Source organism: Agelaius tricolor, unplaced genomic scaffold, assembly GCF_023055355.1.
Source record: "Agelaius tricolor isolate 1412-34295 unplaced genomic scaffold, bAgeTri1.0.p SCAF_4, whole genome shotgun sequence".
NCBI lineage: Eukaryota > Metazoa > Chordata > Aves > Passeriformes > Icteridae > Agelaius > Agelaius tricolor.
In genome coordinates this window covers 13,059,975-13,082,417 of record NW_027269264.1, presented here as the reverse complement: position 1 = coordinate 13,082,417, position 22,443 = coordinate 13,059,975, and the positions used below count along the sequence as shown (strand labels likewise).

The 22,443-nt window shown below is 36.8% G+C and overlaps 1 protein-coding gene across 13 annotated transcripts in view; it reads left to right on the top strand.

The window, feature by feature from the left end:
• Nucleotides 1-22,443, top strand: part of PCGF3 (polycomb group ring finger 3) — a 55,434-nt gene that overhangs the window by 16,448 nt on the left and 16,543 nt on the right. For 4 of the 13 annotated variants that reach the window (XM_071424617.1, XM_071424620.1, XM_071424622.1 and 1 more), the window contains 3 exons: nucleotides 10,724-10,766; nucleotides 15,251-15,313; nucleotides 18,058-18,175. In XM_071424617.1, the coding sequence (XP_071280718.1) occupies nucleotides 18,067-18,175 (109 nt within the window). In that variant the 5' untranslated portion in view covers nucleotides 10,724-10,766; nucleotides 15,251-15,313; nucleotides 18,058-18,066. Of the gene's footprint in view, nucleotides 1-10,723; nucleotides 10,767-15,250; nucleotides 15,314-16,341; nucleotides 18,176-22,443 lie in introns of those variants that run through there. The other 9 variants (XM_071424616.1, XM_071424627.1, XM_071424623.1 and 6 more) reach the window with 4 other exon arrangements.

The window sequence follows — 22,443 nt, the reverse complement described above, 5'->3', positions numbered from 1 at the left end:
ATGGACAGTGTAATTTATAAAAGCTTTTCTAAGTAAAGGTTTCATTAATGAAATTTTATTAAAATGTATACCTTACTAGTCTGTATAGGACTTTGTGTACATACAGGTATTGTACAATCAACCACAAGTACAGTAGTAAGTCCATTTGATTTTTAAAAAATCCACCAAAATAAAAGCAAAGAATAACTGTGGTATTTTAGAACTTTGAGACCATTAAATCACTATTTCTAGTTGGATTATATTACAAATGCTTAAGATTCTTTAGGTTTTCTATTACCAAATTAAACATTTGCTTTGAGGCAGTGTTTTCCTCATTTTCCTGTTGTAGTTCTCTGTTTATGTTGCAGCTGCCTAAATCTTAACAGAATGAAATGGAAATGGCTTACATTACCAAAACATGATTTCATATAGATACATTAAATACATTACTTGCATTAGATACGTTACTTGCTGTTAGTGAAAGCAACTCTGTCAAAATGGTTTCTGTTGAGGGCAAGGTAGTGACTGGGCTGAAACACAAACTGGAAGTGTTTGCGTGTGACAGTCAAATGAGTTTTAAAAACCATGCCCTCCCTATTAAGAGATGAGCACAAAAGTTGTGAAGAATAATTCTTTATCCTATGACTCTTTATAGTCTGGCATTATAGTTAAGTATGCATCCCTGATTTCTGTGATACTGAGTACAAGTGCAGCCAAAACAAGTACAAGACACCAAGTTTTAAAGGTGTTTTGTTGTTTTCAAAACCTTTTTGTTTTGCCCTTTCTTTCTCTCTGGTTTTGTGCTGCTGACTCCTGCTCTGCCAACTGCATTACTTGTCTCAGGGGTTAAAAGGAGTGAATGATTCAGAAGGCTGGAGCTGAAAATGAAAGAATCACATTTCCCTTAGCAGCTGGCACTGCAGGTACAACAAAACTTAAAAATTTTTGTGCTGATGCAGTAGAGCCACCTTATAGGCTGTCAGTTTGAGTCTCCAGATACACTGCTGCTCATTGCAGATCTTCTGCCCAGACACTTTTCCTCCCAAAATACAGAAATTCAGTACTAGGTCAAAAGCTTGTAAATCTGATCCCAGTAATTAGGGTCTCTTACTAATGCAGTTCAGTATCTTGCTTCTGAAATTTGCCTGGCTAGCCAGTTGCCTTCGTCCTGCCTGATGAAGGAAAGGTTGATGTGGAAAAAGCATGTTTAAATTATAGGAATTCACAATAGTAAATATCCCTGTATTTTTCTGGTATATTTACTGCCATTTTAAATGTCATTCAAGAAAACCTTGAAGAGTATAATCACCTTTTTATCCCCTTTATTGAGGTTTACAGTCTAGCTTTATGATATTAATACATAAGGCCAATACAATTTAGGAATACTGACTGTAGCATGCTGTTTTTGAGACGACTACTTGGAGACAAAATAGTGAACCACTATATAAACAAACAATACTCCAAACCCTAGTATCCTAATACACTTCAGTAAAATAATAGGAAAAAAATATTAGCCAATCTGAAAGTACTCTGAGAATTGGATTTATCTTGTGTTTTGTACATTTTTGGCTAGCTATAGGAATTACATGGTCTTTATAATTGATGTTTCCTTCTCTAGGATGAATGTTTTCTCCAGTACTCAGCCCCACGCCCCCTTTTTTTAAAATCCTTTTTCTTTTGTAACAACAGCAGTCTTTGGATTAGTTTCAATAAATTTTGAATATTGATTTTAAGATAAGATATCATTTTACAGTGAAATCTGTATTGTGACTTACAAGCTCAAGTAAAAGCACTGCAACTGCATTTACTGTAACTTTTTAAGTTAATACTGATACTGAAAGAAAACTGAAAGTACCTATACAAAATTATCTTATAATATATTACTTCATGTTCATTATCATGTTTTATTTCTGATAAGAAATGCCTGCCATCTGTTGCCACTTGAAAAGCTTCCTATTGATGGACTATGATGGGATGGGAATGTGATCTCTTCCATAATAATACTTCCAGTGTCTTGAGTGGATGGTAATACGTATTTATCCCTTGTCTGACTCTAAGAAATGTTGAGGCAGTGGAAAAAGTGGAGGAGGAAGGATATGGGGAATAATGCACTGGGGCTGACAGTAGTGATGGTAGGTGGGAAGCAATCAAGTAAGTAGGCCAGGATGTTGCATTTAGTGTGTATGTGTGTACACGTTCCTTACTTCAAAAATCTGCCATTCTCTCTTATTTTTCATTCTCACTGCTCTTCTTCCTAAACAGAACCTTTCAAAATGCCAGCTCTGATGTAGTATTGGTGCTTTATGCATATTAATATAAGACAATTTTTAATCATCATTGCTTGACATCAGGAAAACCTTAATCTTTAATTGCTTTGCACTGTGTTTGCTTTTGCCTTTAGAGCTGAAGGCAGCTAATGCCAAAATCTGTCTCCGGCTTCCTGTAGGGAGGCAGGGTGCTTGTTTCTCTGCTCTTTTGAATTCGCATTTGTACATTCTAAATGCAGTTCCATTTTCTTTCCTCATTATGTACTCCTGCAGCAAAACTCTGTAGTGGGCTTCTATAATAAAGATTTGGAGAAGTTACAGGTGGTCTTTATGGGAGGTAAATAATGGTTGTGCTGCAAGTCAGAGTTGAGAGTATGACATCATTTGCATTTGTTTTTCTGCAGCTGGCATACTGAGAAGAAAAAAACACTTTTATTGTTATTTTCCTGTGTTTGCTGTGACCTTGCTGTATCAAAGGCACCACCTTAGAGAAACTATAAAGCCTGAAACACTTGTCTGGATCATTTAGTTAACTTCACTCTCCCCCTGTCTTTAAGTAAACAAACAAGGTGCCTTATTACATTTCTACATTATCTGAAGTATAGAAGTATTACAGATATTTGGGAACATTTTTCTAAAGCCCACCTAAATACAGCTCTTAGATAGTTTGCGCATGTGGTTTCTTTCCAGTGTATATTTAATTTAAAAAACTCTTTCAGTTTTCTACTTATCTTGTAAGTAATAGTCATATAGCCCTCTCAGATCAGGATGTGATAGGTGAATATAGGAAAGACAGAGGGATTGTTTTACTCACACAGTGTTCTGATACTTGGTCCAGTTTCATGTCATTATTCTTTGTGTTCATCTAGAATTGAACATTATTTCAAAAGATGCTTTACTTAGTGGCTTACAACATTGCACTTAAGGCAGACTGTAACTATTTAAGTTGGCCCATGATACATTCTGGATTAGTCTCTATCTGATTATGGCTGCAGTAAATATTATCAATGTTTGAAGCCTGTCCTTTCACATGTTTGGACAGAAGGTACTGTCCATCTGTCCATGCACAGTTTTTATACTGTTAAGTCTTGGCATCTATGAGTTCAAATCTACAATGAATCTAATGAAACTCAATATTTATTGAAAATAAAATATGAATCATAGTGCAGGGATTATGTCTTTCTTCTTTGAAGTCTTATGTTATTGGTAGGTGAAGAAGTGGATGTGTTTTAAAGTAAACACCATGTATAATAACACTCTAGTGTTGCCATTTTTCTGACAAACAGGTATTTGTTGTCTTTGGTTGATTTTATTAGAGGAATAATGGTTACTTGATTTTCAATGTATCTTCCTTACTTTAGTGCTTTATAAGCATCTGTTGTCAGTTGAAATTTTAAACAAGTCTTACGTTGTTGATTTTGGTATTTGTTTATCTCTTTGGCTGCAAACACATTGATGGATCAGTTTTGCAACCATTTTTTAGCTAAATTTAACAGCTTCCTTCCTTTGCTTCATGGTTCAGGATTCTAATGCAGTAAATTATTTTAATAAAAACTCCAAATCTAAGCAAAGTATAAGAGAAAATACTGAAATAAAACCATATATTAAAATGTCATTGTATTCAACCCTGGTATTAAACACATGTCTAGTAAATGAGATTTTTGAGATATTTGGCAAACTGAGATTGAATGGCTCTTGTTGTTTGTGGTGATCGCTTTGTGTGTGGGAAATTATTTTTAATATGTTTAACATTTTAATAGTATTTATATCTTACAAATTTTCTAAGGAAGTTAATTCCTGTGACAGCTGGGAGGGGGTGGTGTTTTATGTTCGTCATTTCATTCTTCAGATTGAAATGACAGAAGATGTTACCAAAATTTGTGTGAAGGGGTGTGGGACCTAGTTTTGAGTCACTCAGTCACTTAGACTTCAACTTCATTGCTGTTTCTCCTGTCTTAAATAAAATCCTTCTTTTCTTCATTATGCCTTTCACTAATGACATGTAAGACAGAAATTTTGAACATCTTTGCTGTTTTGACAATTGACTGCAGGGCCTGTTTCATTTACTCTGGACACATCTTTGGTGGGGAAGTACCAGATAGATCAGCCTCTCATTGTACTGTAAAAGAAAATATGTGATGTGAATAAAGAGTAGATGGGTAGACTTAAAACTTCGGTGTCCTGATTGTTGCTTCTACTTTATCTCAAACACTTGTGTCAGACTTTACATATAATTTATCATCAGTACTGTCTTTTAATTTACATTGAAATTAATGAACTGTGTGTAAAAGTGAGTGTGTTTTGCTTTGGGGTGAACTTTTCTTAAGCCACCTTAATGCAACTATTAATAACATTGTGAATGTATCTTGAGTAGTTCCTCTTTAACCAGTTAGTCAAGTCTTTTCGAAAAAAGAGCCAGGTTCTCTTGAGTATAATAGGTGAAAGAAATAAGTACTACATGGTCACTTTCAAGGATGTTTTCATGAAAGTGTTGTAATCATGCTACTTCTTTGTTTTTGTGGTGTTATCACACCACTTCTTTCTTTTTTGATGGCTTCTTGTATTATCTGATAGCTGATGTTACCATTAATCATGATCCAAGTTCTCTAAAATAACGTGGCAAACTTAATTACAAATATATTGGTTAAAATCCCATTATTTGTATTTGGTTGACTTGTCAGCTCTTTGTCTTTTGATCATGAATGTGAAGTGGGAATTGGCTGGTGAATAGTAAGAACTTCTAGAGTAAAAATCTGTCTAGCATAAAGCTCATCAATGAAGCAGCCTCTTGGGTAGCAGTATTGAAGATCAAGTAATACTTCCTATGTATTGGAAATTTTGCCACAGAAATGTTCAGAAAGAGTTTATTTGAGTTGCTAGCTGGTTGTAGGGAGGGAGAAAAAACCATTTAATTCATTTGTTGAGTTCCAAAAGCAATACTAGAGATGAAAAAAAACCAAAACTAAAATCTAAACAGCTTTTTCAGTTACCAACTCACACAGTCACTTTAAAACTAGGATCATAGGCTTTGGTTTGTAAAAAATTTTCTCCAGTATTCTTTGGCAATAGTAATGCTCTTGTATAAATTAGGAATTTTACTATGTCTGTATCAAGGATGTTTTTACTTGCTGTGTGCAAAATAAGGTGGGGATTTTGTCCTTGGTAGGTTTTCTGGGGTTTTTTCTCCTTTTTTGATTTCCTCTAAACTGGACTTGAAATAAATAAACTTAGACTTAGGGACTATTGCAGGGAGAAAAATGTGATAGTCTAGAGCTTTGAGCTTTAAGTACTGCTCCAGTTTTTCTTCTATCACCTTCTCTTTTGCTTAGTTGTGTTCTCAGGGTTTTATGAATGTGTTTGGTAAGCATTGTTCTTGGAAGCAGTTACCTCTGACACAAGCATGCAATAATACAAGTTACTGGGAAGAATTCCATGACTTTTCTGCATCTTATAAAGTTATCCCTGCTAAAGAAAGTTCCTAGTTTATTAAGGAACAGTGAAATGTCCCAGCATCTCCATCTACCTTGTCCTTCTGAAGTATTGGAATATGTAAAAACAAAATAGATGTGGATGTTAGCCTGGAGTAGGAAGGCATGGTGGTTTTCTTCCTAATCACTTCACGAAAGGTAAATGCATTCTCATAACTTTTATATAGGCTTTGTACTGACCTAGTTTTTAATCTTGATTGACTGACCTGATCTCCTTCAGTGACAAGGTGACCCACTTAGTGTATGAGGGAAGGGCTTATCTTGTTTATATGAACCTTAGTGGAGCCTTTGGCATCATTTCCCACAGTATTCTGTAGAAACTGGCTGCTTAGGGCTCAGACAAGTGCGCTCTTTGCTGGGTAAAAAGCTCTCTGGATGGCCAGGCCTAGAGACTAGTGGGAAATGGAATGAAATCCATCTAGTCATTGGTCACAGGTGGTGTTCCCAAGGGCTCAGTACTGAGGCTGGTTCTATTTAATGATTTTATCAACAACCTGTGTCAGGGGATTAAGTGCTGCTTCAGTCAGCCTGCAGATAACACCAAATTGGGTGGGAGTGTTGATCTGGAGGGCAGGAAGGCTCTACAGGGTTATCTGGACAGGATGGATTGGTAGGCTGAGCCAGTGATATGAAACTGAACAAGGCCCAGTGCCATGTCCTGCCCTTGGATCAAAACAACCCTATGCAGTGCTACAGGTTGGGGGCAAAGTGGTTGAAAAACTTTCCAGCAGAAAAGGAGCTGGGGATGCTGGTCAGCAGCAACTGAACATGAGCCAGGAGTGTGTCCAGGTGGCTAAGAAGGCCAATGGCATCCTGGCCTGTATCAGCAATAGTGTGGTCGGTAGGACCAGGGCAGTAATTGTTCCCCTGTACTCATCATTGGTGAGGCCACACCTCGAGTTCTTGTTCAGTTCTGGGCCCCTCATGACAGGAAGGACATTGAAGTGCTGGAGCAAGTAAGGAGAAGGGAAAAGGAGCTGGTGAAAGGGTCTGGAGTGTAAGTCCTGTGAAGAGCCACTGAGGGAGATGAGGTTGTTTAGTCTGGAGAAAAGGAGGCTTGGGTAGACCTTCTAAGTCTCCACCTGAGAGGAGGCTGAACCTAGGTAGGGATCAGTCTCTTCTCCCAGGAGGCAAGTGATATAAGATGAGGAAGTGACCTCAAACTATGACAGGTGAGGGTTCGACTGGATATTTGGAAATATTTCTGTGCTGAAATAGTGGTCAAACCAGGCTGTCCAGGGCAGTGTTGGAACCCTGAAGGTGTTTAAAAGATGTGTAGATGGGGCATTAAGGGCCGTGGTTTAGTGATGTGCTTGGCTGAATCTGTAGTTTATAGTGTCAGCAACTATAGTAAAGTGAGTGAGTGCTACTGACAAACCAGCCAAGCTTACCAGCATGGACAGGCAGGTGCATCTCCTAAGGGGGAGATGGGAGGAACTGACTGTTGGGGTGACCAAGTGAGTCTGGATGGCTTCCAGGGACACAGCAGGATCTGGAAGTCTCCATTGTGAAAACGATGGTGAATGTGGTTTTTTTCTGTTTCAGAGCAATCCTGGTTTTTTCTGTGCTCAGTTATTAAGATACAGCTACTGCTTTATTGAAGGTAGGGTACTGGTGCCATCTGGTGGTGTTAGGACATTCCCAGGAATGAGAAAAACCCCTTGCGAGGAATTCCACTGAGATGTGAAAAATTGCTGGCATGATATTAAAAAAGTACGTGGATATATTTTCTGCCTTAGCATGTAATTATTCTCTTGAATTAAGTCATAAAAATCTGCACATGTACTCATAACTAAGCTTGCTACAGCAAATTTAAATATTTAATCTATTACTTTATGCTCAACAGAAAGGTTTGTTTCTAGTAGTATCTTTTATGAAACATTGCTTTGCAAACACAACATAAAAGAGTTTTATTGGAGCTTACAGTATTTTAAAACTAATTTTAAAAGACAAAATATTTTCTGTTACGCCATTTTGCGAAACCCAGCACAAACTTCTCACTGCTAATGTTTGAAGTCACTGTGTTCTTTTATATGTCGCTTATATATTGTTTCAAAGTAAAAGTTCAACAAGATACAACTCACAACAGTTGAAATAAAAAACCTTGGTATCTGAAGCAAAAGCAACCACAATACTGTTTTCTTTGTCCATCTGTTGAAATCGTGTCCTGCACCTTAAGTTGCTTACCTGGGATAATATCCTCATCCTTCTTCAGAATACTGTACTGGCTGTATTGATGTTTCTAGAAATGGAAGTATGACTATGACTGCTTCTCCAGTTCTCTTGAAGTAAATGTCTGACTGATAAGTATCTTGCCCTAGAGTGGAAAAACTTGTAAAAGAGAAAGGTACTTTATTTTAAGCTGGTGAGGCTTTTTAATTAATTTTATTTAGCTGTTACTCTTCATTTGTTGCGGGTCACCATATTATTTGAATAAGTTATTTTAAAATAAATTTCCTTATGGAACAGAGGTCTGTTTGTTCAGTCATTAACAACTTCTATCTTTCTATTGCAACTGATTGGAAAAACAGACTATTTTATTTATAGTTGAAAAAGACAAATTCTGTGCTTGTATCTCTTCATAATCTCTGACCTCATGACCATACAACACTTTACTTGCATTGTGATGGCAGTGTGAATTAGACTTAGTTCTAATAACTAACTGCATTAGTTCTCTTATTACATGGTTGTGTTCACAATATCAGGAGCCATTTTTTAATTCTGTCTTTATGGAATAAGGTGTTTCCAGGCCAGTTCAGCTAGTATAGTTTGTGGAATTAGATAATTTAATGTTAATATTTAAATTAATAGTTAAGATGTTAATTTATCAAATTATCAACAAATCAACAAATTTATCAAAAAATCAACAAATTTAATATTTGTTGGTCAACTTTGATTGCAATAGCAAGGTTAATTCAGCTCATTGAAAATCTAGGTTTAACTAGTGAGTGAGATGCGTGACTTTTGTGATCTCACAAAAGTGAGATGATTATGCCCGATGTAAGCCACACAATCATAACATCAGATTTGAAATTCTTCTTTTCCACACTTAGTTTTGAATCTGAACAAAGATCTGTTGTTGTAGTGCTTTGTTCTTAGAGCTGTGACTTTCACCTTAAATTCACTGTCCTTGTGAGTTGAGGTACACCTCTTGCTTCCAGTACAGTTGTTATTCAGCTTTCGGTGCTGTATGACTTTAGTACCTTTCAGCAAAATTATTCAGCTAAACTGTTATTATTTACTACATGTAGTTGTTTTCCTCAGGGTTCCCCCACTGTGAGCATTATCTTTCTGTTTTTTAATGAATTAACATTATTGTGCTATGTTTCAGCGAAAGAAAAATACATATGCTTGTTCTGTTAAAATAGAGCAAAGTTGTAATGGTTTGTAAATCTGCCATTCTCTTTATTTCTGAATTTGTACCTGGTAAGAATAACTTCCCGTCTTGTTGTACCACAAAGCTAGGTGGTACAAACTACAGTTAGTTTGATAATCTGACAAGTTGTTAATAGCAATCCCAGCACTTAAAAAATCATTAAAGAAAATATTAGTGCTCACTTCTAACTTACTACAAGATCAGTACAATGATCCACTTGCCCAGTCTCCAGCAACCATCTAAATCTAAAAATGAACTGAATTTCCCTGTTGTTAGCTTTCATAGTGCATCACTATCACCCTGTAACTAGAACTGGAAGAATATAGTGATGATTTAGGACCAATTTGGTTGGTTTTTTTTCCTCACAGATTGAGTGCCACTTCCTTTTTCAATGAAGCAAAGTGTAACCTTGTCCTCTTCCAGCAGTAGCAAGGGAAGATGTATGACAAGGCCTTTTGGAAGACTGGTTACTCAAGTTCATGTTGTGATGTGCTTTTGGAGTTGTGATAAGCTTCTGAGCTGGTTTCTTTAGAAGCAGAGTGACTGCTCTCCACATTTTGCTGGAAAAATAGGTCTTTTAAATAACAAAATCTTATGGAGTTTATTCTATTGTATGAGAGGCTTTGTGTCCTCAATGGGGATCTTTTTTGTGGATTCCAACAAAAGAGCATCTCCTGCAACTCTGCATTGCTTTCTGTTAATAGTAATTTTTTATTTTGAATTCAGTCAAAGATGTCCACAGTGGAACTGCAAAGAGATTTTTATTGGCATTGTTCTGAAGTTTTTGTCAAGTGCTATCATTAACAGCTTGTTTTGTCATTGTTTTCATAATTCCCTTAGGAATATAGCAGCAAAATCAGTAACTACAGGCTATGCCTTTGATTTTTTGGAGCAGGAAGATGGAACTAGTAGTACTCTTTACCCGTCACTGTAACAGCTGAATCTTCTCTGTGTGAATGAATAAGAAAAATTGCTTCTTCTGTCAAACTTAGCTATTCATGTGAGATTGTTTCACTTTTAGCCAAAGAATAAAGATCTTATTTTTTATTATTTTTAAAAATATAATTTTATTCTGGCAAATAGCTAGAGATTCTGGAAATACTAGTTATTTCCTTGAAAGAATTTCAGAAGATTAAGATACAAAGAGCAGATTACTTGAAAACATAGCTTGAAAACTGAGAAGGCTGCTCATCTAAATGTCCATCTTCAATTCAAAATGTTTTCTTTTCTTCCAGACTTTCTAGTCCATATGTCATTGTTAAAGAAATCTGCTTATTTATTTGGTTATTTTCCCTGTCACTTATGAAGATAATGAATTTCTTTTTATTTTTCCATCATATGCTAACAAGACTTCTTAGAACTTCTTTTTTGAGCGATTTTCTTGGTCTAGAAGGAGACTGTGTTAAATCTTATTTTTCTTTATTTTTCCTGAGGATCAATTTTTTCCCCATTTTCTTGCTTACAAGTGCTTCTGCCCCACTGTTCTCTTAAATTAATAAATTTAAGAGAACTAAATACTTAGCTGAATTTAGTAAGCTGAGTATTTCTTTGTGCCAGCTGTATTTTGAGGAATTTTGGATTTTAACTTTCAGACTATTTTTCTGTCTTTTCAGGTCTCTGGATGGCAGACTCTGAAAAGAAATGCTGTTTTAAGAGGTATGCCTCATGTAGGCCAAAATATTCTGGACTGGTTTCTATATAAATGATAAGGCTGTACTTCTGAGGAGTCCCTGTGCTGATCCTCTCTGTAATCTTGCATGAATAATAGTTTCAGTGCTGACATCTCTCTGCAATGTGAAAGCTTGTGCTGAGATATGCAGGCTTGTCATATCAATTTTAGTGGAGAGGTCTGTAATATGTTGCTTAACTTTTTGCTTGATCATCTTAGGAGAACACTGCCTTAGTGGATGAAGAGGGTGATGCACAAACAAAACAAGTCTACTTTCTGAAATGTTCATGTCCACTTTCAGCCACTCATGACTTTGTGTGTGTATGGGTTCGTTTGTTTGCTTGTTTTTTAATTGGGAATATAGTCCAGATTTTGTAAATGCCCTCACTCCCTTTTTGGTGTTTTGCAAGACATCCAGACAGTGAGAGGTTGACACTGTGCCAGCAGTGTGGTTTAAAATAATGTCAGTTAGATCCAAGATGAAGAAATACTAATCTTTTTGCAAATGATCTTTTTTTTCATGTTAGCTGAATGTTTGGAACATTTTCTGTGGTTTTTGGGGTTTCATGTTCCAGTACTGAAAGAAAGTTTCTCTTCTCTCTCCATTGTTGGTATGTTGTTTTTGAATAATTAGTTGCTTGGCAGCTGTTAAGAAAATTGTCTCTTCAAAATGGAATTCTTCTACCAGGTCTTCCATCCATTTCAAGCAGATGTGGTGGCATATGGCATATGTTAGAAAAGTAGGCTTTGTCTTTGTAAGAGAAAGATTGGTGTGTTTTCTTCTTTTAGCTTTTTTAAACTGGATCTCTCAATTCTTTTTAAGCACCTTGGAGGGCTTCCTATTTCTCTAAAGCAGTGCAATGCTGATTTGTTCTGCCTCCAAAATAATAACCAGGATGAAGTACTAACAACTTGGGTGAAGAGTGGCTCTTCAGCTATTGAAAAAGATCTTGGTGTTGCTCTTTTTTATGCAGTGTATACAAAACTCCTAAAGAAAGTGATGCTGTGAATTAGGGAAGATGTTATTGCTATTTTCTACACAACCTGTGGACAGAAATCAAGATGAGGTGTGCCTCCACTGCTCTTGGAGGTGTACACTTGTAGGATGAGAGGCATTGTACCCAAGTTACAATGTGGGAGGTTCCTATGAGACAGTAGGAACATTTTTTGCCAGTGAGGGTGGTCAGGCACTGGAGAAGGCTGCCCAAAGAGGCTGTGGAATCTTAATTGTTGAACATTTTCTGAGTGAAGCCAGAATAGCCCACTGTAACTCTATTTACGTGGGCCTGCTTTGACTGCAAGGTTGGATTAGAGAAGCTTGAAGAGGTTACTTCATTATTTCCATAACATTATTATATGAATCTGTGTAACATGTTGAAGGGACACTTTTTATGAATTTTACATTTCCTGTAAAAAAAGTTAAACAGTTGAGGCTCAGGTTGGTGTTTTGTGTGTCTTTTTTTAGATGGGTTTTTGTTTTCTGGGAATTTTTTAGTTTGTGGAGGGGGGTTGTTTTTGTTTTTCTTTGCTTTGCTTTGTTTTTTGTTTTTGTTTTGGGTTTTTTTGGTGGGTTGGTTTTGTTTTTGATTGGTTGGTTGGTTAGTGAGTTGAGTAGAATTTCGTGATTAAAGAACTGAGGAGTGACTTCTTACTATCCCAGCAACATGGTTTTGAGGGAGAAGTGTGGAAACCCAGCGCGCCATGAATATTTCTCCCTCTGCTCTGGGGTGCCCTGACCCCCAGGGGACCACTGAATTTGACCCTCATTCATGGAGAAAGTTTCCTAGACTTCAGGATAGACTAGAATCCACAAAAGTGTGAAATAGATTATAGAAAGTAGTGTAGGTGTATCACGAGGTGAGAAATTTTGGTTTTAGGATTTTTAGTATGTTGTGGATGGAAGCAAGATGGAGGGCACAGGGTGTTGTCCTGGATTTCTTCATGCTGCTTCTTCCTTCTTCTTCATGGGTTTGAGTAGCATTTTGTAATTGGGCAGAAAAGTCTGCATTACAGGCTCTTTGGGATCAGTTATTGGGTTAAAAGGGAAAATAATCTGGGTGTCAGTTCTTTAAATGGATAGTTTAGTCTTGAAATACCTTGTAACAAGAGATGGTTAGCCATTTTGTGCCTTCTAATGAAAAGCTGCTGAACTCATAGTAATGAGACTGTTTTATTGATAAGAAATAATAAACACTTGAGTCCTAACACAAATTACTGTCTCAAGTGCCTTCAGTCTAGACCCAGAAAAACTGACAACTGGTGCCTCCACAGAGAAGAACTGTGTTTTTGCTACAGTGTTTATTTGTTGACTAAGTACAGAGCAAGACTTTAAATTTATTTAATCAAGTGTCACAGTTCAGTCAGTGCATTGAAAGTTTCAAGGTTATCTACAGTTCTTAAAGTTTGAGATTGCGTGCTGTCCAAGGTTACTATTTGAGGAGGTAAATCTCAGAAGAACTAACAATTTAATTAAGAAGAACTAAAGAATTTATGTTTTACAGAAATTTGGCTTTCTTGGCTTTGACTTTCTTAAAACTAAATTAAGGTATGGTATTTTCTCTTGTCTGCTAACTGCTGTGGGGGTTCAGTGGGGGCCTGAGGTTCACAGTATTCAAATGAGCTATTAGGTTTGGAAAATGATACTGTAAATGTTCAGAATTTGGTCTGTCCTCTGAATTTACCTGTTTTTATATTGGATGGTAGCTTTCTGTGAAACTTTTGCTTATGAATTTGAGTGTGATCCTGTGATCCATGCTCAAGAAGCTCTTGAGCATGTGTCCTCTACAGTGCGTGGTGGGTCACATTACAAAAGAAGGCAAATGTAAATTGTGTGTTTTAAAGCTTTGTTACGCCTACTAAATCCTGCACAGTCTAGTGAATCTCTGTTAAAAAAAAAAGTGTCAATTGGGGGATAATGCTTTTGGTCTGATTTTTTTAAATATATATATGTTTTTAGGCAAGGAGGTATCAGCCTAGGTTGCACTTTGGAAAAGTAAGCTTATGTCTTATTATTGGTTCAAGCTGGTGTGCGTGACTTAAATGTCAACCCAATTCTGTGTGTTTTCTTTTTGCAGCAGCCAGGTTCAGATGTTGTGCTCATGCTAACTTCATTGAGTCAGCGTCTCTGATTTTCTAATGGTCATCAGCAGCTTGAGATCAGTCAATATAGTAAGAACTTCAGCTTGCTTAATACATGGATAGGCAGAGGTAGTAAATTCATTGGATCATATGATGATTCAGGTTAGAAAAAGATCATGTCCTTCATGTAAGGTGGTTACCTGTAATAGGGTGTCAGGGAGTGGCATGACTTATGTCAGCGAAGACTTAAGTTGGGTATTGGGGAAAGGTTCTTCCCTCAGAGGGTGGTTGAGCACTGGAACAGGCTCCCCAGGGAAGTGGTCACTGCATCAAGCCTCACAGAGTTCAAGAAGGGTTCAGACAATATGCTCAGGCACATGAGACACGTTAGGGATGTCCTGTGCAGGACAGGATTTGGACTTGATTCCATGGGTCTCTTCCAAATTAGGATTTCTATATAATCCAGCTGCTCAAAGAAGAGTAGACTGAGGTCAGACCAAGTGGATCAGTGTGTTATCCAGGTATCTGTCTGTGCTTTTAAGCTGCATGGTTTCTTGGAAATATGTATTGAGATCTGTGTCATTTTTGTTTTTAAGGTTAGATTACTTGTTTTGGAGGTATGTGAATTCATTTTTAGCTTTCTTTTCAGCACATAACTGTTTGAGAGATGAGAAGATGAGTTCTGTGAAAGAGATCATCAGGAATTCAGGTTTTAAAAAATATCCCCTTTTCAAAGGGAAGTTGTTTAAGGGAGACCTGGATTTGTCTGGAAAATAGAAAAATTGCTTGTGTGATTCTTAGTCAGACTTAGTGTGATTCTTAGTCAGTTTGTATGAGATTACTGGCATGGATTTTGGTGGGGTGATAACAACTTGGCTGTCTTATATGATAAAAGTGGCGCTTAACTTCTGTTTGGCACTAGGCTGTAGAAACATGGGCATCTTGGGATGCCTTCCCAAGAGCAGATGTGTGGTTCAAGTAGTGCTAGTACCCTGTCTGAACTGATACTGTATTCCAGATAGGAACATGAAAGACATCCTGTATTAGCCACCTATCCACATGGAGTGTTTCTTCTTAAGCATTGTGAGTAGTAGCCTAGCTTTGTATTTCCTAGTGTGACTGTGTATCATGTTCAAATGCAATAATAAAGAGAAAAAAAAGTAGTTAATGATGAAATCTGCAATTATGTTATTTACTTCCCTCTCAAGTGATACAGAACAGGCAGGTGAATAATGTGGAATTACTTTACATAATCTGGAATTACTTTATGTTTTTAATTAGTCGCTATGATTAGTGAATTTAATTTCTTATATCAGGTTGTAACATTAGTGTCTCTATTTTTCTTTATATGTGTCATTAGTTCTGCTAAATTTTTTTTTCTATTTCTCTCTAGGAAGCAATTCAAGTTTTCTGCAAAGTCTGAGCATTTATGTTATCTGACTGAACTGACATCTTGGTAATATGCCTATTTTTGCAAGCTTCTCTCTACCTTTCTAAATAGATATGAAGTGGTCTGGCCTTTTTTAAATTTTACTTTTATTAATTTTCAGATTTTTAGTAAGTCCTCTTGTTGTAACAGGTTAACTGTTTCGAAAAGCAAGAGAGGCATTCTGAGTTCTTTGTTTTCCCAAGACTAGAGGATGTGGGTCACAATTGTAGAAGACACAGGCTTAAATAAAGTCTGACACTGATAGCTTGCTTACAAAGCCAGTTACCTCAAAAGCTGTGTTGTTTATTGGAGATTGAAGGTGTGCTGAAGCAACCATGGACTCTGCATGAGCAGAGAAGAGATCCTTCTCCTGTTTTAGTAGCTGCAAGAAGGCAGCAGGGGACAGGCCCTCTGGAGAAATGTCCTTCTGTAGGTTTTATCACCTTTTGAAGTCTCTACTGCCCTGGAAAAACCTCTTACCTTTCTGTTGCTTCTTCCAATAGTTCTTATTTTCAGTCCTTCAGACATCTAATGAGAGTGACTTTCTGTGCTCCTTCAGAAAACCAAATTTTCATAAGGTTGATTTGATAGGCTTGCTCTTGATATTTTAGAAGATACTCATTTTTCCAGTGCCAAAATGTGTATGATTTTTTTCCTATTAGGTTGGAAAAGTGTGTATTATTCTTGATATCCTCTTTTTTCCCCCTGGCACAATGGGCTTTATTACTATTTTGTATTATTTTTGCCTTTGTTGTATGGTTCAGTCACTGTTCTCATAATATTATACCCCATCTGAATTTTTTTGTTTGTTTATTTATGGTTCTTCTAGTGGCAGCATTTATCTCTACTGTTGGGAAGAAAAATTGTAATTTTCTTTCTAGAAAAAAACCAATTTCTTTGCTTCAGATTTCACTGTTAAGTCTTTGGCTCTTCTGCCTTAGAACTGCTTGGATTTCTGCCTGTGGTTATCCTGAACACCTTCTTCTGAATTCCTGTCTAGACAAGCAACTAGTTATATTGGTACTGCCTTTTTCAGGATCTGTTTAAGCTAATTTTTTTTTTGTCTGTCATGAATTGTGTTTTTTAGCATGCCCACTTTCAAATTAACTGCTGGCTTGATGCCATCCCTTGAGCTCTTCTTGAAGAGTGATGTTGAATAGCTCTTCCTCAGCACCACAGAAACCTACATACCTCATGTAGTAGTGTTTAACTGATGACCTCATCACTCACCTGAAAGGATTTAATGTGTGTCTGGTTTTCAGAGAGTTAAAAATAATTCTAAAATTAGGAAAGTAGTTCAGGTTCTAAGTAAATGTTTTTCACCTATTTTGTCTACTGCAAAACCAAGCTGTTCTTTTATTCTTCTTTAATGGGAGGTTACTAGATTTATAACTAAATCTAAATCTCAAATACTATAAAATAATACTGATTTTTTTTCTCCCATTGTTTACATCTTAACCATGAGAACTAGAAATCTTCCTAGTCTTTTTTGTATAGGACAATGGAGATTGGAATGGGTGGGTGTTGGATATGTTTCTCCACAGTTCACAGTGGAACATTTTGTACTTCTCTGCACTGGAATAGTTCAGATTGGTGTGGAAGTTTGCCATTTGATAGTTCTTTTTTCTTAGTACCACTTCACTGAACACAGGGGAAAAAAAAGATGACAAAATTAAAGATCAGACAACCTTGTTGCAATATTTCAGTGTGAAACTTAGGGAACATGTGTCACCATTCAAATTCTGAAATGTTTTCCAAACCGAGCTAGATGAAAACCAGTAGTTGTGAGCCAGGGACAGTAAAATCACTTTAAAGGAAAACAGTGTAATTTGGTGACTTCTGCAGTACGAGAACCAAATATAGTAGGTTGTTAGCAAGTATAGCCTGCTCTGTTAATTGACTAGAATGCTGGTCAAGTTCTGGTAATAGTACAATTTTCAAAATGTTTTGAAAAAAATAGTAACAGCTATGTTTAAAATGTAACAGTTTATTTGTAAAGGCATGGGCTTTGTGTGGTGTATTCTCTCTAAGCAATTGGGGTTACTGCAAAAAAAAGTTAAATGAGCTTTTTAATTTTTGATTTCTAATATTTTTTCCTTTTAAAGATGTTTATGCAATCCCATGCTCAAAAGAAAGGAATGATGTTTAGTTCAAGTTTTAGCACAACCAGCTGCTCCTCTGCCAATGAAATTATTTTAATCTGTAATGTAGTGTTCAATTAACTTCTGTTTAAATAAAAGGGATTTCAGAAGGTTTACTTGCCAGCCCCATTGAGAGACACATTCAAAATTATGCTTTAATATAGTGACACAAGGCAAACACTTAAAAGTGTAGTTAAACTGAACTTTAAACTGAACAAAGTTGCTTTGACTTTTCAATTGTCAAAACACTTTTGAATCTGAAAGTCACCTACTTTGAGGATCTTCTTCCTTCATATTTTGTGAGTTTTCTATCATAACTAGACAGAATATGATGACTCAAGCTACTGGGATAGTAGGGTTTTCATCTTAAATCTGAGTCTGTTGGTTGGTAAAAAAACTTATTAGTAGCCACTGGAAGGGCCATTTTCTATGCTCTTGCAGTACTGACTTGCAAAATAGTGTGGAGTTTACATTATTTAGTTTTCGTGAAGTGACATAAAAGTTAGTGCCACGACTGTGCACACACATCTGTATACATTGTACAAAAGTCTGAAGCTGGCTTAACACAAGTTAATCATTTATTCCCAAATGACTACAGCTGTGTTACTTTATGATACATCTCTTCCACAGACACCAAAGATGCTAACAAGGAAGATTAAGCTTTGGGACATTAATGCCCATATTACCTGTCGTCTGTGCAATGGATACCTGATCGATGCTACTACTGTAACAGAATGCTTGCATACTTGTAAGTAGAAATATAATTAAGTTAAAGTTGCTGACTTGCTTTCTATTTGTTTCTGGTTTTGGGTTTTTTGTTTTAAAACATTTTGTATGGTTTTCAGTTGAAATTTCAAATAGCTATTGTGCATCACCCAAAAAAGCATGTGCTTTACTAGACTGCTTTTCTTTAACAGTTGATTTGCTTTTTTAACAAAGCAAATGGAGGGAACATTAAAGCTGTGCTGCATAAACTTGAAGCCATATACAATAATAGTGGTAATGTAACTATTCAAGAATGCAGTCTGTCTTCATGCTAAAGGAATGTGGAATACCTAGTTCTCTCTTCTGTGACAGTTGATGTAGCATATGCTCTCCAGCTGGAGCCTTTCAGATGTCTCTTTCTCTCCTGTTCCTCTGCAGAAAACAGAGTAGTTTATCGATAAAGAATAAGTATGTTGTATTGTATCCTAGAAAAAAGCTTGTATTCCAAAACATTGTGATAAATTAGTTGTTTGTTGATGAGTTACTCCATGAATTTCTATTTTCATGTAAGCTAAGGATGACTTAAAACCTTGCAACCCATCCCATGTTTTAAAATTGTTCTGCCACAATATTTATTCTGATAAAGCTAGTAGGTTGTTTAATTAGCTTAATGACTTAGTCCTAAATTTTCTTGGAAGGCAATTATTCTGTGACTGTGTATTTATCATAAAACAAAAAGCGTCGGCACACTTCACCTTTTATATCTGACAAAGGGGAAAGGCAATGTTCATGATTTGTCAGTGATTATGTTTTTTATTGTATTCCATTTAGAAGCTCTTGTTTATCAGCAGTGATGAATTTGTTGCACTTGTCACACTTCATGTTGTTCTGAATATCCTCATAGAATCTAGGATAGTAGAAGGGTTTGTTCTATGATTCTGAGAATCACAGAATGGTTCTAGAATCTATATTCAGTTGCCTGGTCATGGGCAGGGTCAGCATCTGCTGGATCAGGTTGTTCAAAGACCCATATAACCTAGCCTTGAATGCTTCCAGTGATGGTACATCCACAGCTTCTTCGGGCAACCTGTGCCAGTTACCTGTGCCAGTTCTTTCTGATCTCTAATCTGAACCTATCTTCCTTCAGTTTGAAGCCATTCCCCCTTGTCCTGTCGGCACATGCCCCTGTACAAAGTTCATCCCCATCTCTCTTGTAGTGCCCTTCAACTTTTGGAAAACTGCTTTAAGGTCTCTCCAGAGCCTTCTTGTTTCCTATCTCAATTTCCATACTATTGTTTTCACAGCTAGGCTTCTACTTAGTTTTGCCCAAATTTCTTTACTGCTGCTAGTTAGAAGAGTGTATCCAAAATGAGTATCATAACAAGTTAACACGGCTAACAGCTAGAGAGAGGTCATTTTTTATTGTTCTTTAAAAATAAAGCAGAGCCTCACAAATACCCCTCAGCTGATATCGTCTGCACCATCTCTTATATTTGCTTATGGAGGAAATACATAGATGCACAGCTCTACGGCACTTGCTGCAAAAGTCAGGAAATGCACCATACTACCTTTTCCTGCTGCTTTTTCTGGGTTTTTCTTTGGCTTGTTTCTCCCTTATTTTGACAATTTATATTTTATGAATGCTACTTCGCTCTGTGTCCTGTATAATAAGTTTTGTGGGAAGAGGCACAGAGTCCTTCCTATGTTTTTAACAAAACTTCATACATGTTTGCATTGTTTGTATTGTGTAAGATATTGCTAATGATATATGTTCTGTAAAAGCATCCTTGCAAAATCCATCATGAAATTACCCTGTCTGTTGAGATAGTGAATTCTCTTCTAAGTCACACCACCTTGAAATTTTCATTCTCTTCTACTCAGAACTGTACATTTTTCTTACCTTTTCAATTTTTCTCTCATTTACTGATCTTTAATCATTCAAAGACTCTTCAGTAGTAAATGAAGTTCTTGGGTCCTTTAGTGAAAGTAATTTGGAGGACCAAGGCCAGCCCTCTGGAGGAACAGGGCAAATTTTTGTAAAACTGAATTTAGGAGAAAGCAAAGTGTTTTCACTTTCTTTCCTACTTACTTCTCTGCTGTGGTTTTAGTTTGTTGGTGACAGGTAGGCCACTAAGTCGCTAAAAATTTCATTAGTAGTAACTAAAAAAAAAGTCAAGTCTTTTTTTAGTTTGTATCTATTCCTTGATTAAAATTGTAGGCTACATGATACATGCTGGTCTTGTTAAACTTTGTGTTAATAATATCAGTTTTGTTAGTGTTTACAAAACTGACATTATAAACACAAAGGTTATAATGTTTCTATGTTTTGAAAGGGAAAACCTCACATTATGAAATGTATCATCTTCTGAATGCATCAGGATGATAAAAGGTCAACTTGAACTAGATACAGAAATCAAAAAAAGTCAAGAGAAGTGAAACTGTTAAAATAAAAAGTGAACATTAGCCTTGTTTGTTCCTGTTCCGATGAAACCTCTCTGATGTGTATAAGAAATCAGAAAATGTACAGCTCATGTCCACAATCAGTGCCTGTATATCTGGGTAAACAGAAATCAGAGATACTGGAAAACCAAAGTAGTGCAAAATTCTAGAAGTAATACTGTTTCAGACCACAGAACAATTCCCATGTTGCCTGTCCATTATTCCAAAGACTCCTAGTTTCAGGAGAGTTTATAATCCTGACCTGACCCCAGAAAAAAAAGAACCTAGATGGCTGCAGCAGCCTTCATAAGCCATCTAGTGGCATTTATGTGGATGCTGTGCTCAGACTGAAACCTGCCAGAACATTAGCTAACTTGTGACTAATTCATTTTAGGAGTTAGTGTTTACCTAGTCCAAGCTGGAAGATGTACTAACATGAGATGATATTTTAGATATCACAGAATGCTTTGGGTTGGAAGGGAACTCTAAAAGTCGCCTAATGCACTGCCACAGCAATGAGCAGGGGCATCTTCAGCGGCATCAAGTTGCTCAGAGTCCTTGGTGAAGCTGTGCTGGCTGTCTGGAGTCACCTCGCTGTCCTTCACATGCCTTAGCACACCTTCTAGTACTCCACGGTCTTCCCAGGCACAGAATTAAGGTAGACAGGTTGGTGATTTCCAGATCTCTCCCTTTCTACCACTTCCTAAAAGTGGAGGCAATGTTTCCCTTTTCCTGGTCACCGGGGATTTCACCTGACTGTCAGGACTGTCGCTGTTAGTGGCTTGGCAACTACATCAGCCAACTCGAGACCCTGGGACACATCTCGTCAGGTCTCAGAGACTTACGTGTATTCACATTCCCAGGTGTTTGTGAGTCTGATCTTTTCACACAGTCAAAGGGACTTTACACACCCAGTACCTCCTTTGCAGTTCATCTACGCAAGAGCTGTGGGAGGAGAAATTGCCAGAGAAGACTGGGGCAGAAAAATTGGATACCTCGGGCTTCACCTTGTCCATTGTTACTGATTTGCCAGTCATTTTTATCAGGGGTTTACACATTCTTTGACCTTCTTTTTGTGACATACTTACAGAAACTCTTATAATGCTTCATATCCCTTGCCAAGTTCAGCTTCATTTGTGATTTGGCTTTTCTGACCCTTCCCTACCCAAGTTAGCAACATCCCTATACTCCTTCCAGGATACCTGTCCCTGCTTCCTCTGTCAGATTCTGCTTTTATTGACTTGGTAGGAATAGAGTTTGGCTTCACTTTTGCAAATGGATCTACTGTTCTGGCACTCTGCTGGAGCAAACTGCTGTGCAAGATGAGGCTTTGTCTAACATCTGCCACCAACAGTGCTGTCATCCTAGGTGTGTAAATACACAACACAATGCAAAGTTATAGTACTTCATTTACTGTTACTTTTTTTTTAGTCAGTGGGTGTTTATGTAATTGTACTGTCTTCTTGTTTGAGAGGTAGATGGCACTATAGTTACAGAAATCCTTTTGTTTTGTATGAAAAGTGCATTAATACCAAGACTACATGAACTAGTGCACTTCAAGAAAACCTCCCTTCTTTTCTCCATACCTTTTCAGTTGCAACTTTAAGTGAGTGAGGATATCATTTAGTAGTGTATTTTATGAGTACTGTTTTGGGACAGGAGAGTGGTGTATAATAGTTTGAAAAAGATGGATGATTGTGTGTATACATATAGAAAGATGCAGCTTAATAGTGAATCACTACTTAGCAACTCCTAGCAGGACATTTTACTAATAATGAAGGTCTGTGACAATGTAATTTTTTTTTCTGGTGGAAGTTCAGCTGTAGTATACTCTGTGAAAGTTAGAATTAAAATGACACACAAGATATCCAC